Source organism: Podarcis muralis, chromosome 8 (genome assembly GCF_964188315.1).
Source record: "Podarcis muralis chromosome 8, rPodMur119.hap1.1, whole genome shotgun sequence".
Classification (NCBI taxonomy): Eukaryota; Metazoa; Chordata; class Lepidosauria; order Squamata; family Lacertidae; genus Podarcis; species Podarcis muralis.
Window position 1 is genome coordinate 27,128,925 of NC_135662.1, and position 23,791 is coordinate 27,152,715.

Here is a 23,791-nt window from a genome sequence, read left to right on the forward strand (position 1 = left end):
AGAGGAAGGAAAAAACTGAATTGGGCCATCCTTATCACTTTCCACCCAACACCTCCATGATGTCACCGGTGTAATTATTAACACTTTTGGGTCCCTAGTGGTGTGGGGGGGGGGAGGGGCAGGCTGCCTCCTCTCCTTTTGTGAACGGGGAAGAGCAACCGAGGTGGAACAATACGAGGAGATAGCAGGGGGGAGGGAGCGCTCGGGAGGCGTGGCTCGGCGAGTGGAGCACTGGATAAATAGAGCGCGCTCAGCGGAGATCGCCCAGGAGTGACTAGCCCGGGCGGAGAGTCAGCACCGCGGACAGCGACATCTCCAGCAGCTGCAGCAGCACCGCCACCACCAGTCGCCGCCTTTTCTCCTTCCTCTACCCAAAGGTGCACGCCATGGCCGCGGAGACTTACCTACAAGGCGTGGAGATCTCAGCAAGCCAGTTTTTCGAGATCTGGCGTCATTACGACGCTGATGGTGACTACAACCCCCCCACCCCACCCCTTCTTCTCAACCTGTCCCACCTTGGCACCCAAGAGCGGGTGGAGAGGGGCTCCGTGGGCTCAGCTGGGCAGGGGAGACAGAGGCCCCCGGGGGGAAGAGGACTTTCCTCGCCACTCCTCTGCCGCGCGCAGGAAAACTTTGCCCCGCGCGCGCGCCAGAACTTTTGCCCGCGGGCTGCAACGACCGGGAAGCGTTTGCGAAGACTTAACTGCACCGTTCGTCTCTCTCTCTCTGTCTCTCTGTCTCTGGGTGCCTTGGGAGCGGACCCTCTTGGGAGCAGGGTTCCTCGTTTTCCTCTCTGGAGGCACCTCAAAAGTTCAAGCGCACCCACTCAATAAAGAATGCATAGCCTTAGAAGTTACCTGGCGATGTTGCTTTTCTTGGGGACAGAGAGAGATGAAAGTTCTGTAAACACGTTGAAAGGCACCGCTGTTTTTCAACGCGCAAGTGCCCCCCTTCCCCCCACCTTTTCCAGCTGGTAAGGGAGAGTGAGCTAAACCTCCGCAGCTGTAACGAGCGATGCTCTCCCTTTTCTTTGTGTTGCAGGCAATGGGTACATGGATGGAAAGGAGCTGCAGTGTTTTATCCAGGAATTGCAGCAGGCGCGAAAGAAAGCGGGCTTGGTATGTTAAGATTTCTTTCCCCCATTGCTTTATCTCATCTTCATTAAAGTAGAGGAACTATCCTCAGGTGAACTCCAGCAACGAGGCGGCACCCGTTCTGGGTGCATACCGCTGGTGTAAAGTGCAGGTGAATATGACCTAGCGATTATCAAAGGAAAAGTGACATTGGGAAATCTGGGGGAGATGGAAATTAGATAAGAAAGTTTCTTGGGTCCTTCTACAAGAGTAAACCAGGTGATACTGGAGTTCTTCAAGTGATGTACAAAAAGGTGCAAGGAAACGATTGTTCTGTTGCTTCCTCTGTTTTCCCCACCCCAGTGGTTAAGAAGAAATTCAAAATTAGCTGGATGCATTGTTAATATGTTGGCTGAAATACATTTCTGCCCCTTGGTGGCCAATAAACAGATCTGCAGATTAGTTGTAACTAGAACTAACTAGATACTGTATTAGATAATAGTTTGGTTTTAGGATAGTGGAATATTAGCACAAAACAGGGCTATCTGACTGTTGCAGGTGATGAACATGTTTACTGGGGGAAATGGGGGTGATTAAATTGGTAATCATTGATGTGTTATTTGGCATTAAAGGTAGGAGATGTTTGGGAATTTTAAGCAAAAAGTTTTAAAATAATGCAAAACATATTAACTGCTATCCCTGTTTGAAATAAGAAACTATCTCTTATCGGAAAAGGAAATGGGAAAATAGGCTTGCTAGTTAATGAATATATCATTCAGAGAAATAAGAAAAATGAAGTATTGAGAGTCAGGCTTAAGATTATGTGCCAAATACAATGAAAATCCAATTAAGAGAGCTCAGCTGTGAAAGATAGTCAGTGTCCCTTGAAATAAAGCTGAAGTTATCCAGTGATATCTGACCAAGTCACACTTGGAATAGACTGACTGATATCAATGAATTTAAGATCATTGAATTCAACTGTTCAGTGTACTTCAAATTTGACTGATGTTGTATATTACCAAGGATGTGTATTTGTAAAATATTTACACAGTTCCTGTAAGACTATTCCAATATTAAAATACATTTGAGCTGTCCTTTAATGATTGTGAGTTGACTGCATAAGTAAAAGTTTGGGTCTATCTACAAGTTTACAATTTATTTGTGTACAGTTGAGGCTGCCTACAAAAATTGTAATCAAGCATTATAAAATACATATTTATGATTGCTATCAAGAACCTGAAGATGCAATGCAAAAATGGATTTGTAATAACTTCAATTATTTTTCAAATGAAGTGATGGCTGGTTCCTATCATATATATATTTTTTTATTTTTGAGGTTTCTGCACTGTTTTCACTTTTGCCTTTCCAATATGTGTCATTGTCTACATCTCCATAAGAGAAAAACACATTCATAATTTATTTTTAGAAGCAATTACTATTAAATCTACTCTCTGTTTAATAAGTTCTTCATTCAACTGAAAAGATTGCATTTTTTATAAGGCGTTCGTCCCATTTTCCCCCAGGTTTGAAAATGGTGTCAGACTCCTATTAACAAATTCAAGTGCTCTCAAAGTGATATATAAAATCTCTGTAGGCACATTCTTTTGTGCCACCCACAGTGTTATATTTCCCTTTTTATGCCTGCTTTGAAAGTGCTCAGGTGTTCTTGTTCAGTTTTCCATTGACATTGCTTCTGGACAAGACTATTTCTGGAATTTTCTGAAAAGAACAGCACCAAAAGTTCAGTTCTCTCATTGGATCATTCTTAGCTTCTTGATCCTTGAAGCTTTTCTCCTTTCCTGGACTAATGCATGTCAGACTATCAGTGGTTTCAAATCTAAGCTGATTCTTGGATTTGAAAGGCTTGTTTTGCAGATATTTCTTTCGTTCACACAACTTGTTTCACTAGATACTATTTCAAGCAGCTTTTGAGTTCCGTGTCCTTTCTCAAAAGCGGTGTGGGGCAAAATTAATGTATGTTCTAAGCAATTTTTGTGGTTTTACCATTATTTTCATACACACACAACAAAAACTTCAATTTTGCTTGCATTTCAGAAAGCTCTTGTTCCTTTCCCTTAACAACAGTACTTAATGCAGTTTTACAACTTAAATTTAAATCTCATTCACCTTGCATATCTTGTCTATATTTCCATTTTTTTGGATTTTTGTTGTTTAAAAAAGACTGTTTAATTCTCTTTCCTCTCAATATTCATGACTTGTAATATATTTGTCTTAATTATGTTTTGGCATAGACTTGGTGGGTAGGATTAATGGGTGAAAATGAATACTCCCCTGTAGGATATGCAGCGTATATTCTGTAGGTCTGCCAAAGTTGCCCCCTCCCCGCCCTGTGGAGAACTTCTTTCCTTCTGCAATTCTTAACCCCTAATAAATTAAAGAAAATAAGGCTTCTACAATCCTACGTATGGTTGCTTGTGAGTAAGTCTCACAGAGTTTGGTGAGTCTTAAGTATTTATAACAGTCATAGGACTGGACTGTATGCATAGTAAAGGAAGATGTTTCAGAAGCTCCAAAAATCTATATAGTTAATCTTCCATGCTTCAAATTTACCTCATCAATAAATTCTGAAAATGCATTGCTTTGTGCATCATCTTGCTGCCCAGAAACAATTCCCAAAGACTTCTGGGGAAGATTTGTCTTAAGATCTGCTTTCAGTTGTGCTTTATGCCTGACTGACAAGTGCCCAGTACAATGAAGTGTGAACACAGCTGCTTAGTAACAACTTGATGCTTAATCATTAACTAGTTGTAGCTTGGATATAATATAATCATTATGTTTCTCTTAAGCCCTGCTTGGGCATTCAAAGAATGTATGGAGGAATAAAGTATGGAGTATTGGGGTGGCAGCTCCTCAGGGGCTCCTCTTTAACCTCTCAACATTGAACAGGAAGGCCTGAAGGAAGGGATCTTCATGCATTCAACTGAACTCCCTTAGAATCCTCCCTGAAATCGTGGTTCTGATTGCTTAGAGTCCCTGATCTGGGAGGTGATTCCAAGCATGTTCAAATGTACACATGAAGAATCTTTCCTTCAGACGTTTGGCCTCACTATGTGGACATCAGGGAGGAGATGGAGATGTTGGAGCTGACCCAATGGCCTTTCTGGGCTTTAATGCCTCTGCAGTATAGGTGCCTGAACTCCATGTGGAACACTCCATTCCTCCCAAATAATACAAAGAGTGGTAGAGGTCCCCTTGCTGAGTTACCCACCTTGCTGTACTTGCTTGAATTTCAGTACAATGCATGCAAGGATACAAACACACCTTTCTTATGGGGGTGGGACACACACATTAAAAACTCAAACTGCTCACCACAGAATTGGGAAATAGACCATAGCGAAGTGTGCATTGTTCGGGGATCTATTATTCATGGCGAATAAGATCTAAGAAAATATTTCAGCGGTGCCTGTAGATGCCTTCCATAGTTGTGCTAATTTTATACCTGCCAGTAGCAATCTTTTTCACTTCAGTATCTTTGAGAATAGAGTGTTATTTGTTTTCACTGCACATTTGAAATAACTAGTGTGGATTTCTGGTAGGAAAATGGAAGTGAATTCAGCGGTGCAGGGCATCTAGCAGCCTGGTCCTATGCAAGTTTCTCAAGAGGAAGTGCCTCTGATTTCAGTGGGGCTGACTTCCAAAAAAACATCCTTAGGCTCTGAGTCCAAAGGCTGCAGTCTCACGCACAGTTGCTTGGGAAGAGGTCCCTGTGAATTTAGTATGACTCACTTTTGAGTCCATACACAGGCTCAGACTATACAGACATTGACACCCAGTTGACAATGGACCACTGTCTCATATATGTGATTCATCTTAGATATGTGATTCATCTCATAGCCAGGTAGTGGAACTGTGGAAGGAAGGTTTTTGTTTATTAAACTGAAGAAAACACCGATGGTTATTATGAACAAACTCCTTTTGAATGAAATTTGTAGTGATGATGAGAGACAGTGTATGCTACTGTGAGTGTCCACAATTTGATCAATGTTAACAGTGACAAGTGAATGCGGACAAGCCCAGACAAATTTCATAAACGTCAAAAGACTCAGAGATACATCTGTCAGAGTTGACAGTCGGTTCAATGTGATTGTCAACATTCACTGCTATATGTTCATAAAATGGCATTCCACATACATTTATTAAATTTGTCTGAGATGGTCAGAATTCATGCATGAATGTAAAACCAGGACAAATTTTGGACATTCACCATAACATAAAATGAATTATACTGATGTTGTTTTATGAGTTAAGAAACTTAATGCTCTAGAAACTTAATAGTTTTTATATATTTACTTGCTTGGAAATAGTTTTAATCATCTCTGTGTTAGCTGGGGGGAGAGAGAGAGAGAAAGAGAGGGCAATTGCATGTTTAAATTGGGCTGAATTTTTGTGAGGTTGAATTTTTGTAAGGAAAAACAGCTGTTCTAAGGCAAGTGAAACTGTGAGTGGAAAACCTCAACCTTTTCCTCTTTTACACATTTCCTCCAGCCTGTTTGTGTCCTTTTTGTTCTTTGTCAGCTAGTGCTAATTTTGGTTTTTACTGGAAAAGTCCTCTTCATTGCATGATTCTTTTCTCGGAGATACTGTCAAGAACATGGTGGCATCATGGGGTTATGTAACCAATCAGATTTTACTGTGTGATGATATCACTGAGTGCAAATGGAACCCTCCCACTGCCCACACTCTCAATGGGGAAGGAAGAGGGACTCTGCCCCCATTGCCCATCTAGGGTAGAATGAATGATAGAGATGCATATTTAGGTGAGGATGTATCCCATACTGACTGCATCATTTCCAATGGAATATTCATTTGGATATGAATCCAAATGCACATGTCGATCCATATCCTGTCCCAACTAGTCAAGTAGGAAGGACTGAAGGAGTGCTCACCTGGTTGCCTCAGCAACATGGCTGTGGCCCGTTTTTCACACCTTTTTGCAAAGCGATGCAAGTATCACCAAGAAAGGGGGGTGGGGAGACTTTAAATGGCGGGAAAGCACAATAGTCAATGTTTTTGCATTCATTTCTGGATATAAAAAAAAATTATATGCCACTGTGTATAACTTTATATTTAACAACATTCTGGAAAATCTGAAAGAAGAAATTCTGCAGCTTAGTGTTTAATTTTGGAGCAGTTAAAGCCCTTAAGGCACATGGTTTTAGGCTCAGGATATTACTAGACATGGCAGAACCAACAGGATACGTTCGTAATTAATTATATGACTCCTTAGTTTTAAGAAACTGCATAGGGTACAACCTTCTGGGAAGCTCCTTTAGCACCATTCATTTCTGTGGAAATTGTGCAGGAGACATTCCTGCAATGGATTGTGTCTTTGGCTTTCTTTTAAGTAATAATCATTGTACTGCACATTTATAGGACCTGACCCCAGAAATGAAAAAATTTGTGGACCAGTTTTCAAGTTCTGATGGAAAGATAGGAATTGTAGAGGTAAGCTAACTGGTTTACTTACTGCCATTTAATGAATTTGTTTATTCATGTTGGTCATAGTTCTGCAGTGATATAAGCCTGTCTGCAAATATTTGTATTATTTGCTTTTGATGTTTCTTGGGAAATGGTTTTCTTCATTTTATTATCTTTTATTATGAAATTTATGAACTTATCATCATTTTATTACGAAAACATTTCAGTGTTTTCATTCTGAAGTTATCCATGTAAACAACAACAACTCAGTTCTTGATGGCATTTAATCTTGAGACTGTTTTGCATAACAACAACAACAACAAAATAAATGCAAAATCAAGCATAAACAAAATCATCACAGAAAACAGGTTAGAAATATCAAAGCAGAGACAAAAGGGGGGCGTCTCTTTTTAAGAAATTCAAATTGCCAAAAATGTTTAGCTGCTTGAATAGTATCTTGTTTAGGCTGACATTTTCTAAAACTGCTTTTCAATGGAAACCTCACAGCAAAAACCTTTCCGGTATGGACTTAATTTGAGTCAACAACGATATGAAGAATGATATTGTTTCATTTTTGGAGTTTGCTGCATATTGCTCAGTGAGGCCTAAACATGCTTAGGTATGGATAGATCATGCCCAGTGTGTTGGATTTGGTCTTGTATAGCAGCTTCAGCCATTGACTGGTTATATAATGCCCTTTTTAAACATTCATTGAAACTTTATTCATTAAACATTAAACATTCATAGAAAACAGTAGATCTTCTTTGCAAACCAGCTTAGCTTGATCTTGAAATTTGCTTCTGTTGTTTAAAATAACTGTAAAAATACAATCTTCACTTGAGAAAGATGTCAGTCATTGTGATAATAGGCAAGAAATGAGAGTTCTTGTTTCTAATTTTGCTCCAATAACTTATCACTGGACACTGGTAAAACCATACAAGGTTGATTCTCGAATGATGTGATTATCTCACTTGTGAATGCTCTCAATAGCCATTGCTGTCAGTAAGAAAGGTTAATAGGGACCAAGTATCTGATTGCTGATATAAATCTGAATATTATAATAGCCATTCATTGAAAACTAAGATGTAGACTGTAAATAAATGTGGACTTTTGTCCAAGTAGACGTGCATAGAATGAAACTTCACAAGAGTTGTGCATGTGAAGTCCTATAAATACATTCATAGAGTGATGTACTTGTTTTTATTGATTCAACAGTGAATTATGAATCCAAAAGTTCAAGACAGATTCAATAGCTTATGGTATAGATATTTAAAAAGACAGCTCTAGTTGCAGAGTCTCATCCTTTGAAAAAGGATGAAGGGAACTGGAGAGTCAAAGGGAAGAGATTCTATGAAAGATGGAGGAAATGAATCTTCAGGCAAAAAGAACAACCCCATCAGAACTACTAAAAACAATGTCAGAGGAAGATTAATCTAAAGAAAACCATACAGCAGGATAAAAGCAGTAAATAGCATTAAGAATCACTTCTTTAGGAGTAAGACCACTTGAACTCACTGGGACTTACCTCTGAGAAAAGATAACGATGTAGAATTATGTAATCTTTAGTACAACCATCATTCTTGATTAGTAAATAGAAAATGAGACTGGCATAATTTATTTCCTAGCATAAATCACCTAAATGCAGTTTTAGGAGGGTGTGGGTTGTAGTTTGCTTTGCTTTGTTTTAATTTAAAGGAGCATTTAAGAATGCAGGCTAGCTCACCCCTCGCTATCTGTGATTTTTCTCCTCCTCCAAGGTGGCCCAAGATACCTTCTGTTTCCAAAATATGTTTTCTTGTGAGACAATATTTAAGCTTGTTAAAAGGCAAGCTGAATAGTTTAAGACATTTTGAGCACTGCTGCTGCTCAAGTTAAAGGAAATTCTGGGAGCATCTTCAGGAGCCTGCATTAGTGTGGTTCTTCCCTGAGCTTTTATCCATTGCCCTCGGGCTAATGTGTAGAATTTGACAAGCCACTTGTTCTTCTAAAAGGCTCCCCCTCCCAGCACTCCAGCTTATTTGTTCAAGTCACTGCCTGCACCGAGATGGGGTTTCAAAAGCCCATCCTTTCATATTCTCAACCTGCAATCATTCCATGTTTGAATGATTCAATAGCCTTTTTTCTACTAGGGAAAGGTGGCTGGGTGGTAGGAGGAAGGGATGTAATGTTGGAAATATACCTTTTCCTTGTTTTGTTTTGTTTTGTTTTGCTTTTTAAAAGGGTGTACACAAACACTATTTATCTATCTAATCATTTCACGACAGAACAGAATGCAAACTAGAAGTTCATTTCGTAATCCACATAAGAAGTATTTTTTAAAACCTGTTTCACTACAGAACAGAATAAATTCCTCTCTAGGAATAACATTTTTCCACAGCACTTTCACTCCTAAAGGCAGACCTGTATAATTCGTAGCCCATTAGTCATCCATGGTACCTATGTGGTGCTTGGAAACCCTGTCATTTTTCAGATACAGTCAAATGGCAAAGCCATGAGATTTACTGATTCCCTACTAGGCTGCCATGTGGCTAGTTGATTGCGTATGACTTGGTGTGGGTCATAAGGCACTAATAATCAGTGTTCTGATTTTTTTCTGGGACTGCAGAAATGAGTGATAATTTGTTGATCTGTAATACATGTGTTGGTGGAAGAACTGTTCTACCAAGTGTACCCTTCCGTAATATAGGAAGTTGGGTTGTTGTTTTTGTTTTAAACCAGTTCTGTTTATCCATCTAGCGTAATATTCTGAGTGGCAGCATCTCTCCAGTTCTCAGATGCCTTTCCAGTTGCCAAAATACAGAATCCTATAGACTGGGTATACTGTAGCTCAGTATACCCTGTAGCTCAGTAGAATACCTGTTTTGCAGTAGAATACCAGTTTTGCATTGCATTCAATCCCTGGCATATCCAGTAGGGCTGGGAAAGAATCCTGCCTGAAACTCTGGAAAGCTGCTGGCAATCAGCATAGACAATATTGTGCTAAATGGGCCAATGGCCTGATTTGGTATGAGGCAGCTTACTAGGTTCCTATGTAATGAGGATTGAACCAGAAACCTCCTCCATGTGAAATACGTGCTATGATCCACGCCCAGTAATTGATTGGCCCAGTTCTCTGCATTAGAATCTTAATTCTGTCGTTCCCTCCATCTTTTCTTACTAGTCACCAGTTTGAATCTAGGCTGGGATGCAGCTATTTCCTTAGCAGATCCAGGACTCAACCGGTTTTGGAACTTTGGAGTAATAGCACAGTAACGGAGAATACAATACCCGGCGGCACAACAGGCAACAATATATTGGTGGTGTTTTGGAGACTTCGAAGGCATACTGTAGTTCCATTTGGTTCCCTATCTTCCCCAGTGCCATTTGGGCCAGTCTCAGTGCCAGCCCTACCATTAGACAGAGTGAGGCAGCTAGTGCTAAGGAGTGATGAGCGGACAGAGCTGGGAGTGTAATTCTGTGCTAGCCTGCTGTTCTCTGGTGCAGTGTAGGATGCTGTGCCATTGGCGATGTACAAATAAGATTCAAATGTACATCTTCTGTACATTGGATGTGCATGGATGTACATGAGTGTGGCATTTTCCTGTATTTGACTTGAGCAACACACTGTCTTGAGCGGACCTGGCCAGCTTGTGTCCAGAGTGGCAAAGGGGTGTTGTTGTTACTCAGAAGACTCAGGCTGTACAAAGCGTTATTAACTTCCTGTCACACTGAGATCTGAGCCATGATGAATCCATTCTGGATTATATAATCCACTCCAGCGTTTTGGCTCTACCAAAACTTCCCACAAGGACTCATTCCAATCTTTGAAACATACAAAAGTTCACATTCAGAGAGACAAATTAAAATGCTGAAAGTAAGAGATACACAAGACTGCCTTGGCAGCAGTTTATTTCCGGTTATACCAAGGCAGATTCTCTGAACTATTGCTATAATATTTCAGCTGGAGTTTTGCACTGCAGCTTGGTAAACGGAGATGGGCAGCAGCAGAATCCTGTAATCTCAATTAAAAGGTAGAGACTGTTTCTTAAAAGTAATCTTGGCTGCTGGATCCATCTTTCTCAAGCAGAATTCCAAGAAAGACTGTATAAAGAGCAATTTTTAAAAGTCACATCCATACCGATTTCTAAAGCTGCTTCCTTACTGATGGCAACATTGCTGCAGTTGCTGCATTTTCATATATAATCACTGTATCAGCCTGTGAGAGATGTAAAGACAGATGACTTAATTAGCATGGTTTGTCATCTATATTCATATATTACTGAACTCTGTGCAGCTTCTGTGCAAGAACACATACACAGCAGTGGAGCACTTGCAGTAGCACAGAAACCCCAATAAACTTTGCAAGATGTCTGTGTCTCCATCTATTTCGGAAACAATACTGAATAAGTCAACCCAGGAAGATTCATTTCTTTAAAACAGGTGTAGGGAACCTTTAGCCACCCAAAAATGCTGAACGACAACTCCCTTCATCCCCGCTTGGGCTGGTGGGAGTTCAGTAATATCTGGATGGCGAAAGGTTCCCCACACCTGATTTTAAACATCCAGAACTGTGAGGGGTGGGTGCATTTGGATGTTGTCTTGTGCTTCTGTGCTAATTCCAGATTTTGTGGGACTTTTGCTTCAGGGAGTTGCCCTCCTCCTTTCCTGTGTTGCCACTGGCCATTTGCTTGCTTCTCCATGGGGGCCCAATGGGGGCCCCCTCCCAGAGAGAGAACCATGTGTGCAGAGGTTGCTGCTCCTTCTCCTCGCTCCTTTCACTATTTGCTCATTCAGAGAGGGCAGGTGAAGATGAAGAAATCACAAGGTGGAGCAGCAACAGGGCCAAGAGACTCCATGGGCTGGCAGCAGGGCAGCCGACTTCAGGGATGGGGAATGTGACAGGCGCCCATCTTCCTTGGTCATTGGCCATGCTAGCTGGGATTGAAGTAGAACTGCAATTCAGAAACGTCAGAAAGTCTACAGATTCCCCATCCCTACTGGGTGAGGGGCTCAGCAGGTGCCCAATGATGCCAAGCTCTGATAGCTTTGGTGGGGCTTCCTCTGTTCTCGTTAATTGAATAGAAAGAGAAAACAGGTCTTTTCAGTGGTGTCTCTCCAATTGTGAAATCCTCTCCCTGTGGAAGTTCAAGCAGCACCAACAATGTCAACTTTTAATCACCAGGCCAAAGACATTTCCTGTTCTCCCAGGTTTTTAAGATTGTTATATGAGATTATTTACGGCCTGTTTTGGTGCTCGCCTTTTAGTAGGGTGGGGAAGGATACTTCTCTACGATGGTGGATGAGCACTTTTAGCATTTCTCTGTTTTTATTCTTTTGTGTGTGTGTACTTTGTTATTTTTGTATTAAAGAGGTGAAAAAAAGATTGTCATCTCATTGTCAAGCAGCATTCTTTAAAAATACAGATAGAAAGTTGGACCTTGATATCAACCACTGAAAATGTTCTTAATATATATCGATATATTTGAGGGATAATCATTAGATAAAGTGACATATTGATGTGGAAGTATCCCGAGTCAGCTTATGCATTGATTTTACTAAAGCATTGGTTCACCACTCTAATTTGAAGCAGAAAATTAAATATTTTGAATTCCCATGTGGCATTAGAAGGTTGTCAGCTGCCAGAATGTTCGTTTGCCTGAGTGCTTAGTTCTCTCAAACTTCATGTGAAAGTCAGCATCCATTTCAAGTATTCTTTTATGTGAAATAAAACCTTGAGTTTACTTTTTTTAAAAAAATCTAAATACCAAACATTGCAATTCAGTACTTGGCTTTCAGCGTCTCCCATTGGTCTGGGCAACTTGAACAGTTCTTTTCTGAAATACTTAGGAAAGCACGAGGATATTGAGGTTATGCTTTGAGAACTGTGCTTATAAGAAACCCTTTGCAAAGACAACCCTCCAGACAAAGGCATTCTATTTCTAGCTCATCTAAATGTGTTAAAGCAAGAGCCTGTGGATTAGGAGACGGGAGCTGGGGACAACTAAGGTCCCAGTGTACTGCAGCCATGAAGCTCAGGTAAAGGCAATAAGCAAGGAACTGAACTTGGGGTTGGGACAAGGGAGAAGGTCAAAAGTGACATAATTTTAAGTCCAAACCTCAGAAGTCACTGAAGGACAGTTTTGGACATGGCACTGATGGGAGGGAGGGAGGGACAGAAAGCACAATGGCCTTGTACTTCCTGTTCCCTTTCATGTCCATCCTGTCTGAAATAGAACATTCACACGCTGCAGTCCTGGTGATGCAGAAAGGAGCTCTTGATTTAGGAACAGTTTGCTGGATGTGAAATGTGAATATTATGTTTATGAGACAGCGGTGCAGTGGAAGAACTACAGGGCACTTCCTTTTCCTCCATATCTGTGTCCCATCAAAAACTGTAATTTAAAGGGATTCTTGGAATGCAGTGAAGATTCCCCCAAATATCACTTTGATATCTGAAGCTGGTTGAAACCATTAGACCATTTCAAAAGAAAGTTTTTGATCAGGGCTGGCCCACTCCTGAGGCAAGGCGAGGCAACTGCCTCAGGCAGCAGGATCCATGGGGCAACAGATCCCAATGTAGATATTTATTTCTCTCCCCCCCCCTTTTTCCTGATATAGATCTTTATTCGCCCCTTCTTCCCTGGAGGAGAGAGGGAGGCACCAGTTTGCAGTTCTCCTCAAATGCAAAAATGTATTGGGCTGGCCTTGCTTTTGATTGTCCATCAAACACCAGGGAGACACAGTCCATCATAGCCCCCAAGCCGGCTGCCGGACAATCCTGCATAATTCAATGCAAACTATATTTTTATGCCTTTTCAGTCATGAAAATTATATAGCTCTGAACAGAAGTTACAGGGGGTCAACAGCAGAAGGGGCCTATTGCATTCATGTCCTGCTTGTGGGTTTCTCCTAGATATTTGGCTAATCACTGGGGGGAGCAAAATGTTGGACTAGATATATTCTTCATATACTTTTACATTATTTGAAAGGGGAAAAAATGAATATTGTGACAAAATTCAGGTTTATTAAAGGAAAACATGCAGCAGTTTTAAAGTTCTGCAGCAGCTTGGAGCCAAAAGTGGAATGGAAGAACGTCTTCCACTGAAGGCTCTGTCTGCAAATATTATAGACTGAACTTCTGCTTCTTTCCTTTGGCAGCATAATTACATAGAATATTTCGAAATTTCAGTTTATCGTGCAACAGTTTGTTTCAATGTGGTATGCACAGAAAATCCTGGTGGATTGTACTTGGTATTTGCAGATCATTGATAAATATGCAAGTTATTTGAATTTCTAAAACATTTTTTCTCTCCTAAAGCCGTAGTATGTATTACATTTATTTGACGAACAATTGATATAATTCAGTCTTAAATCTTTTACAGCTTGCTCAGATATTACCAACAGAAGAAAACTTCCTCTTATTCTTTAGGTGCCAGCAGCTGAAATCAAGTGAAGACTTCATGCAGGTAATCTATATACATTTTTGCATTTTGTAAAATTAAATTGCCAGGTTGAAAGAAATGTTTTTGGTTGTGCTTGATTTAGTTTTAATGGCTAACTTCTCAATTCCAGACATGGAGAAAATATGATAGTGACCATAGTGGCTATATTGATGCTGAAGAACTTAAGGTAAGAAGCTATCTATGTTTATTTATTAATATGCATTTCCTGCCCCTACTCCAAAGGTTTTTTTCCAGGAGTGGTAGCAGAATAAATTGCAAGAACAGAAAGACATAGCAAAACATACAATATATTAAAGAAATTTGGTGTGGTTTTTTTAAAGCCCTTTCCTGACTTAACGGTTGAGCCCCTCAAAATGGCCCTGGCTGTTTTGCAGTGTTTCTTAAGGCGCTCAGGATCTGGGCAGTTCTGCAGAGAGTTCAAGTTCCCCTATTGTGGTGATTGTGGTGGCATGCATCTTTTTGAATCTTTGCTGTTGTAACGTGATGTATGGCTGGTGTCATTAATAAGAGGCACTTTCAGAAGATCTGAAAGATGCCTGGGAAGAAGCTGTCTCCAAGGCATTTTGGGTCGAAGCTATTCAAATTAGAGGGCTACACAACCCAATGCAGTCTTAATACTGTGCTCTTCGCATTCCAGTGATACAGAACCGTGAATGTTTAAAGACGACAGGAATCTTCAATATTGCAAAACAATAACTCACATACCTCTGTATCATTTTTAAAAGGATTGTGGTTTTTGTCAATTTACTCCCTTCCTCCTGGTATCCAGAGCCGTCTTTCCCATTGGGTTTACTGGCGCGTTGCACCAGGGCACCGGCCTCTCAGGGGTGCCCCAGTGAGTGGGGGAGCTGCGCGGCTTTGCTAGCAGCCTCCCCTTTCCCTCCTGCACGCCCGCCAGCTGTGCCCCGTCAACCATATGGCTGGTGGGTGGGCAGCTTGCCTCCCAAGCCTCTGCGGGAGGAGAGTGATCCCCGCAGAGGCTTGGGAAAAGGTCAACAACTCTGGGAAATGGGGGGGGGGGGGTGGAGCGCCAGAGGGATCTCTGCACCACTGCTCCAGATATGCTTAAGATGGCCCTGCTAGTATCATCATCATCATCATTAACTGTTCATGATTATCCCACTGCAGATCACAGATGGGGATTATATGATTGAGTAGTCACCACTGCAGAGGTGGATGGGTAGTAGCTAACTAGAAAGCTAAACACTGTGCTAGCCTTCTCTCTGCCTAGCTAGTTTCTATGCATAGGGAAATCACTTAATCATGTCATATGACAAATTAGGGATGCAGGTAGCATTGTGGTCTAAACCACTGAGCCTCTCGGGCTTGTGGATCAGAAGGTTTGAATCCACACAACAGGGTGAGCTCCTGTTGCTGTCCCAGCTCCTGCCTAACCTAGCAGTTCGAAAGCACACCAGTGCAAGTAGATAAATAGGTACCGCTCCGGTGGGCAAGTAAATGGTGTTTCCATGGACTCTGGCTTCTGTCATGGTGTTCCATTGCACCAGAAGCGGTTTAGTCCTGCTGGCCACATGACCCAGAAAGCTCTGTAGATAAACACTGGCTCCCTCAGCCTGAAAGCGAGAGGAGTGCCACAACTCCATAGTCACCTTTGACTGGACTTAACCGTCCAGGGTTCCTTTCCCTTTACCTTCCCTATAATGACAAATTGACAAAACGATTCCTCTAGCTAGCAGGACCATTGGCCAGGGATGATGGGAGTTGTAGTCCAAAAACGTCTGGGGACCCAAGGTTGAGAAAGGCTGATCTAGAGAGTCTTGAGCTACAAGCTGGCTGGCTGGCTGCCCAATATTTGGAAAGTTATTCACTGATGGTCTAGGAAAATCCCTGTTGATTATCCCCGAGTTTTCTGGATATTTTGATACAAACCAAAGTGGATTGCATAGTTGTCAGAAGAAGGCGGCAAAGGCCTATAGTTCACTATGAAGCACCTGCTTTGTGTGTGTACAAGGTCCCTGGCAACTCCAGTTGAAAGGCTCTTGGGAAGCAGTGCTAAGGGCTTGAGATGTGGGAAGTGCTGCTGTAAGGCCAACAGTCTTGGACTAATAGTTAAGCTTGACCAAGGGAAACTTCATATATCCGCCAAGGTTGCCTACAGGCTGCTTGGTGCAGGTCAAGGCCTGGGAAACTACTCTGGCTTGGTGCCAGTGTGGGCTTAATACTTCCCCAACCAGCTACTCTCAAGATGTTTTGAGCTATAGCCACCCCTGCCCATTGTCTATGTCCCTGGGAGCTGACATCTAAACCATCTGGAAGACTGCAGGTTGGGGAACGCTGGCACAAAATTTCGAAAGGGTAGTTGCCAGAAGAGCACAAATCAGCTGTCTGATGGCTAAATTCTGCCCTCACTGAATGCTCTTAAAGCTCTAGATTTAAATCTGCCTGCCCCACCTCCACTGAGGGGCCTGGTTTTAAAACTGTTATTAGACTGGCTGCTCTTTTTCTCTTGTGAAGAAGAAAGCGGCTGGAACATGGCAGTGAAGCAAATCCACGCTGACAAGCCTTTCTTGAGGAATGGCTTCGTGGGAATCACTGCTTACTTGTTCCATCAGCTTTGTGCTGCAACGTGGGCCTTGTACCCCCCCACCAATCAATCTCTGCTCCATTTAGTGCAAGACTCTCCACCCCCAACTAAGGGGAAGAAGCAGCAGATCTGGTCTGAAATAGGAAAAGTAGCAATACTCCAAAGACTAATATTAAGAGGTTAGAACAGGTGTGTGTGCTTGAGAGAGAGATGCTTCCAGGCAATAGGCATTTGCAATTCCCCAGCTCTCTAGACTTCTTGCTTAATAAGGATTTTAAATGTCATTATGAACTAGGACAATTGACTGGTCTCCTGGGAAAACAAGTGTCGTTTCCTAGATGAAAAACAGTATTTTTTCAAAGGTCAGCAAAGCAACTTACTGCCTTCCTTCGGTTTTATTGTCTTTTTTTACACTTACCACTCGTGTTTGTTTTCTTTCAGAGTTTTTTGAAAGACCTATTGCAGAAAGCAAACAAGCAGATTGAGGATACAAAGCTGTCAGAATATACAGACATCATGGTAAGAGGAGGAAGCTATTTCGTTCAGTGAACTTAGCTCCCTGTCTACATATTAAGGCGTATCTGTTCTAGAAGCTAGGATCTTCTCTCACTGCTGTATTTTCCCCATCCCTTATTTGAATTGTGAACTAGCTTGCTGCATAGGCTTCATAGATACCAAGTAGCAAAAGGAGACTCCGATAGATATACCATAATTCGAAGGAACATAGCAGGTATGGCTGCAATGTAGCCTTAATTCATTTCAACGAAGTGTGTGCAAGTTCTCATACACAAAATCACAATACTTCTCTTGCTATGGAAAACCAGTGCATGTGAATGCCTGGCTGGTTTTGTTACAAGGACAAAAAAAGAGAGGCAAATTTAATAGATTTATTAACTTGGCAAATTATTGTTTGACTGTGATATTTATGTTCTCCGTCCCTTCTTTTATTGCATATGAAATGTTTTGACATGTGCTTAAGGTGTCTCAGTTTTTAAAAAAATGGTAAGACAATGAAGATGGACTATTCCGAATCAAAATACGGTGGACCCTCCAGATACAATCTTAATTTGTTCCAGGGGTCCATCTGCAACCTGAAAAGTCCCGTATCTGGAGGTACCGCTTCTGCGTGCAGCACAATAGAGAGCTTCTGCGAATGCGCATGTGGCGAAACCCGGAAGTAATACACTTCCAGGTTTGCCACATTCACAACTCTAAGTTTATGTATCCAGAGGGATACATAAGTAGAGGTACAACTGTAATATATTGCATCCAAAAGTCCCCTTCTGTGAACTTTGGATGCAGCAGAGGCTTCCATTAATGGTGGAGGGGAAACATAGGGAATCTGTTTGTATACCAAGTCAGATCACTGGTCCATCCAGCTCAGTATTGTCTACAATGATTGGTAGTGGCTCTCCAATGAGCTACAATCCTTCCCCAGATAGTAGATACCTGCCACTTCCTTTTGTTGCTCACTCCACCATCTTCCATGCTTTTCTGGAGGACTCATCAACCTATCAAAACAGATTTTCTGGGGACACAGGCAGAAGCCAAGAGCAGGACTTTACTCAATGAACTTTGGATGCAGCCCAATGAAAAGAGTTATAAAAGCAGCCATAGGGTGAAAGCACGTTTGAGGAAACCTAACTGTAAAATGACCACAGAAACAAGGCATTTTTTAAAATACCCACCTGTCTCTTAGAGGCCAATTCACTTGCACTAAACAGGCATTAAGAGACAGGTGACGATGTTAACTGTTTTTGGTTGTTGTTTATTGCTGTTATTGGAGAGAGAAAAATGTTCACACAACCCCTCCCTTTTCAGCTCAAGATGTTTGATGAAAACAATGATGGGAAACTGGAACTGACTGAAATGGCCAGGTATGTATTCTTCTAAGAGGGTGAGGGAATGAAATGAGCACCAGTCAGCAGATGAAACATGAAAGGGGGAAATGGCCATATGTGGCTGAGAAACAGTTTCTACGAACTGCAAAAATTTGGGCTAGAAACCTCTCTTCTTCTCAGTATTCAACTCTTTCATTACAAAGACGAATCCTATATTGTAGAAAGAAAATGTGCTGAATATATATATTTTTGTTGTATGTTGCTTATCAAAGCAGTTTACAAAGCATATTGCATCCCCCCCCCCCTAAAATACAATCCACAAGTGAATTAAATAAATAAAATTTAAGGGAAAGTTTGAATGGGACAAGCAGCCTACAAAGAAGGATTTTACAGTGGTACCTCAGGTTAAGTACTTAATTTGTTCCGGAGGTCCGTTCTTAACCTGAAACTGTTCTTAACCTGAAGCACCACTTTAGCTAATGGGGCCTCCTGCTGCCGCCGTGCCTCCAGAGCCCGATTTCTGTTCTTATCCTGAAGCAAAGTTCTTAACCTGAAGCACTATTTCTGGGTTAGCGGAGTCTGTAACCTGAAGCGTATGTAACCCGAGGTACCACTGTACATGAAAAAATGTACTGGGGTTTTGCAGCTCATTTTAGTAAACCATTTCCCAGTCAGCTGTCAAGGTCAGCTCCTCTCTCGTTTCTTGAAAAGGTTTGCCTTTATACATTTTCCAGATATGCAGTTCAAGTTCCTACTGTAACCACTGAGCAATTGTTCTGACTTCTGCTTGTGTTTTTCTCCAAAGATTACTCCCAGTACAGGAAAACTTTCTCCTTAAATTTCAGGTATGTAACACGATACTCCTAAAAGTTTGAACATGCATAATATAAATTATATGTGTGAGTAGTGATCCAAACCACTACTGTTCTAATACCTGTTTTCTTTTTTTAAAATTAGGGTGTCAAAATGTGTGGGAAGGAATTTAATAAAGCCTTTGATACATTTGATTCAGTAAGTAGACTACCTACAATATTTATAACTCATTTTTATTTTTAAAAGATCTCTGACCTTACGTGTTCTGCAAGAAAAAACAATGTAGCTGAAAGCAGCTGAAAGCAAAGTTATAATTGCTCATGTCTTTTGTTTTCAGGATGGGAACGGCTACATAGATGAACAAGAATTAGATGCTTTGCTGAAAGATCTCTGTGAAAAGAACAAAACGGTAATTCTAATTTTATTTCCATTAAAAGTGCACTTAAACTCTGCCCTCCCCCATCTAGTCAGTTAAGGTAGTTGCTCTGAATTCAATATATTTCAGTTTCTGGATACAACAGGAAGATAGGGTTGCCATATTTCAAAAAGATAAAACCAGGAAAACCCCAAGTCATTGAGAAATCAAGAAAACATGATTTTTCAATTAGCTTGTCTAAAATTCAGGACAAAGCGCCACCTTTCAGAGACACCCCCCCCCCCCCCAGATATCAATTCCCCCTTTGAAATCCTGGTAATATCCTGGAAAATCCAGGCGTATGGCAGGAAGGTGTACAGATAACTCTAATTTCACTTACCTGCCATGTGCTCTGGAAAAAAAATACACTTTGTTTTTTTGGCACAAGATCAAGGCAGCCATTTTGAGTGCCATGCAAGATCTCACCCTGGAAAAAAGTGTTTTGGGGGGTGAGAGCGAGGCGTGGGTCATATGACTCACCCAGGGTCTCAAAAGTTGGATGGTATGGTATCATAGGAAGCTACTTTCTGCTGAGTCAGGCCATTAGCTCAGCCTTGTATACACTGACTAGCCATGGCTTCCCAGGATCTCAGCCATACCTGGAGACACCAACAACTGGCTGGGACCTTATGGATGCAAAACAGATGCTCTATCTCTGAGTTACAGCCCTTTCTCCTATCAAACAGCAGTAGTTTTACTCCCAAGTTATTTCCCATTTCTGTATAGTTCATACTACCACTTCAGTGGGCAAGTGTTGTCAATTCTCTGACCTTTGTCTGCAGGCGGAGTAGAAAAACACTACTTATGCCTTTCTTTGTATTAAGTGGGCACTGATGATACTGCTTCAAAAAAAGGGACACTTTACTACCTGGTTTTGCTCAGTACAGAATTAGTTCCCCTTCTCCCAAACCACTGGCACCATCTCTTTCAAACAGCCCAGAGGATACAGCACATGAGTGGATTACTGTATAGCAACGAACAAGCTTACAGTTCAAATATTTTCAGGCAGCGTGATGCAGTCCTTAATGGCAGGACTCCAAGTTGATCTTCACACCTGCATGCTTACAGAGGAGCAGATTTTCCAGAGTGTGACTCCACAGTGCTGTGGAGCGATACCTCAGCCGTATGGATTGGGGCTGCTGTATGGGATTTCCCCCCTTGATTGGCACTTTGCTGAAAGAAAGGACACCAGTTGCGGGAGGCGGGGAGGCAGATACCATTGGCCCTGCATAGGTGGTTGCATAATTTACTCATGTGTGCAGATCATCCGTAGAACTGTCTAGCCAACACTCTCAAAACCATTTTTGTTCTCAACCATACTGAAAGTGCATGTGCTTGGGCTCTGCTGGTTATAAAGCATTCTCTCTCTCTCAAAAACCCCTCACAGGAATTAGACATTAACCACATTGCAACATACAAGAAAAACATCATGGCCTTGTCCGACGGAGGAAAGCTTTACCGAACAGAACTTGCTCTCATTCTCTCTGCTGATGGGAATTAGAGCCCTCTGATTACTTCCACTTAACTAGTGATATATTATATCTTTAAAAAAATGACAACAACAACCCAACAACAATAACTGTGCACTATAAGAGGGTAGGCTTTACTTTCTTTTATATCTTGTAAATTTAACACTGCATATAGATAATTAGCCAGGATATGTGGCGCATTCTTTTCAGCTTGTTTCTATACTGTTTGTAATGTACAGTTTTTTGTAACTACAAGGTTGATAAAGAGGATGTCTATGTTTGGGCCACTCCGATTCATTTAAAGTAATAATAATAATGACTCTTAAGACAGAGAAGAGTGGGAGATTTCAATACTCAGATTTCACGGAGACTGTTTTTGGCTTGTTATGTACTTTGACATTTGGGGCTGCAGCAGCAATAATGATCTCCATTCATGAAATGGTTCTTCTCACTATGGTGGAGAGAAACTCTGGGGTGGGGAAACTAAAAGTTGTCGGATTGCAACTCCCACCAGCCCCAGCCAGCATGACTAGGCATGATGGGAGTTGTAGTTCAAAAACATCTAGAGGACTACAGCTGCTCCACCTGTGGCTTATACTCATACCCACCTCTCCAGAGCTGCCCTGCTGCCTGTCGGCTCAAGTCAGTGGACCATAGGGAAAACCACTCTTAAGACGTGGAAGGGCTACTTATTATAAGCTGTCCTGGAGTGGCAATCATGCCCACTTCAGACTTGTCCCGTGGCACACTTGCCGAAAAGGTTAGCCCTGACTTTGGAGTTACTGGAAACTTTAAAGAAATGATCAAGAAAGCAAGTCTGTTCCTTGCAAACGATGCTAGACGCAGTGTTTCAACTGGGGGGGGGGTGAGGTCCGAGGCTCCTGGCAAACAAGCATTGATATTAGAGAATGTAGCAGCGCTGTAGTTAATTGCGTTAATTCCCAACGAGTTATCAGTCTTGCAGCTTTCCATTTTCCCCTGACTTCGGATCCCAAGGCCACAAGTACCTTGGGACACTGAGGAATTTAACTTCATGAGAAGCCTTTAAGCTACCTTGGTAGCCTAACAGGTACAACGATGTCTTATTGTATAAACTGCAAGCTTGGCAAGAAAAGTGTACAACAGAGGAAAGGCAGGCAGAAAAGGTACCACAAGCCGGCCTCTTTATAACTTTTAATGTTTAACGATTGCTGCTGTGTCAGAGAATATAACAATCCATTTTCTAAAAACTATTTCCACTTGCAGAATATTATAATTCTAGCAAACTGCTGTTTTTACATCATTCTGTGTAATCTATAATTAAATTTAATATACTAAGACTGCTGGTGTCTAGTCTGTCTACTTCCTATGTTCTGTTACTTTGTCAGGTGGTAAAGAAATAACTTGCACTTTTGTACAGCTAGGATCCACAACACTGTTAAGCTTGCATTTTGCCCAGGTTAATCTCAGTCGCCACAATCTAGCCCAAACCCTTATTTCCATGAGAGAGATAATCAGGGATAGTCATGTCATTTCAACAATGCATGGCACCATTCCACTGAAATTCATAGGACTGACTAAGTTATGAAAATCCTATGCATCTTTATATGAGCACAGCTAATTTTGTTCATGAGCTGGGCATCCCATTCAGTTATCAGCCCTGGAACTTAAACCACCTTTCATTTTTTTTCTGGATTATGTCCATTGGCTGCAAAAGGAGACACAATCGCTGATATCCAAGTATTATCGCCCTGAACGTTTTGAAAAAGTGCATCCTGTAAGATTTCTGGACTACATTAACAATTGTACGAGCATTTAAAATTGCATTACTTCTAGAACTCCCATGTGTGCAATGTGTTCAGTTCTTTGGTTTAAAACGTGGGCCCAATTTTAGAAAGTTAAAGAGGTGGTGGCTGTACATCCCAGTTAAATCTATGTAATTTCTCCAGAAATCTAGAAGAGAGGGATATGAAATCATGTATATTTGTGTTAATTACCATAAATGGGGTTGTCGCTGCTTATGAACAGGGCTAAATTTATTCCATTTAAAATGCTTACAAAGAGATTTATATAAATATATAAATATATATATATATATATATATATATATATTTGAAGGGTGCTGATTTTATCCTTTCACCACCGGATAGCTCAGTTGATTAGAGCGTGGTGCTGATAACACCAAGGTTGCAGGTTCGATCCCTGAATGGGACAGCTGCATATTCCAGGTTTGCTGAGGGGGTTGGACTAGATGATCCTCAGGGTCCCTTCCGACTCTACGATTCTTTGAAAGCTAGAAGTCATTTCGCAAAGATACAAAATGGCCTCCAACGAGCAAGTGCCTTGTTTCATTTCTGAAAATATGTACTAAATTAGGAGTGTCTCTAGGTGAAAAAAAATGGCTTAACGCATTAAGAGGCTTAGTTAAGTTCGGTGGCCTATTTTGACAATTCCGCTACAAGCCGAGTGAGCTAATTCTTCACCTTCTCACTCACCTCTAACTTCTCTATGCAATGTAAAATATGACTGTATTCTGAAAGAGATACAATGATTTGAATATCTGCCTAGAGGCATGATTATGAATGGCAATATGATTAAACTTAGATTGACAATTAAACCATCGATTTGTCTTTTCATGCTCAACTGAAAAGGGGAAACCTCATGCTGTGAATGTGTATGATGCAAGACCGATCAGAGCAGTGCTGGGCTTAACTTTTTCCCAAATGAAAAGCATTGGAAATAGGATTCCATCTTTCTCTGAAAAGGATATTTTGG

The 23,791-nt window shown here is 41.3% G+C and overlaps 1 protein-coding gene across 1 annotated transcript; it reads left to right on the forward strand.

Annotated features, from left to right (window-relative positions):
• Window positions 1-252: 252 nt before the first annotated feature.
• On the forward strand, window positions 253-22,356 carry CALB1 (calbindin 1). Its single transcript, XM_028736561.2, has 11 exons — window positions 253-468; window positions 1,042-1,118; window positions 6,468-6,539; window positions 13,874-13,957; window positions 14,064-14,120; window positions 16,941-17,018; window positions 18,321-18,376; window positions 19,146-19,185; window positions 19,298-19,351; window positions 19,491-19,562; window positions 20,956-22,356. Exons 1-11 carry the CDS (start codon window positions 387-389, stop codon window positions 21,067-21,069), a joined length of 786 nt encoding a protein of 261 aa, XP_028592394.1. The 5' UTR covers window positions 253-386; the 3' UTR covers window positions 21,070-22,356.
• The last annotated feature ends 1,435 nt before the right edge of the window (window positions 22,357-23,791 follow it).

Coding starts and splice junctions, on each gene's coding strand:
- CALB1 (XM_028736561.2), top strand. CDS start 387: ATGGCCGCGGAGACTTACCTACAAGGCGTGGAGATCTCAGCAAGCCAG. Junction 469..1,041: donor GCGTCATTACGACGCTGATG/GTGACTACAACC, acceptor TTTGTGTTGCAG/GCAATGGGTACATGGATGGA. Junction 6,540..13,873: donor GAAAGATAGGAATTGTAGAG/GTAAGCTAACTG, acceptor AATCTTTTACAG/CTTGCTCAGATATTACCAAC.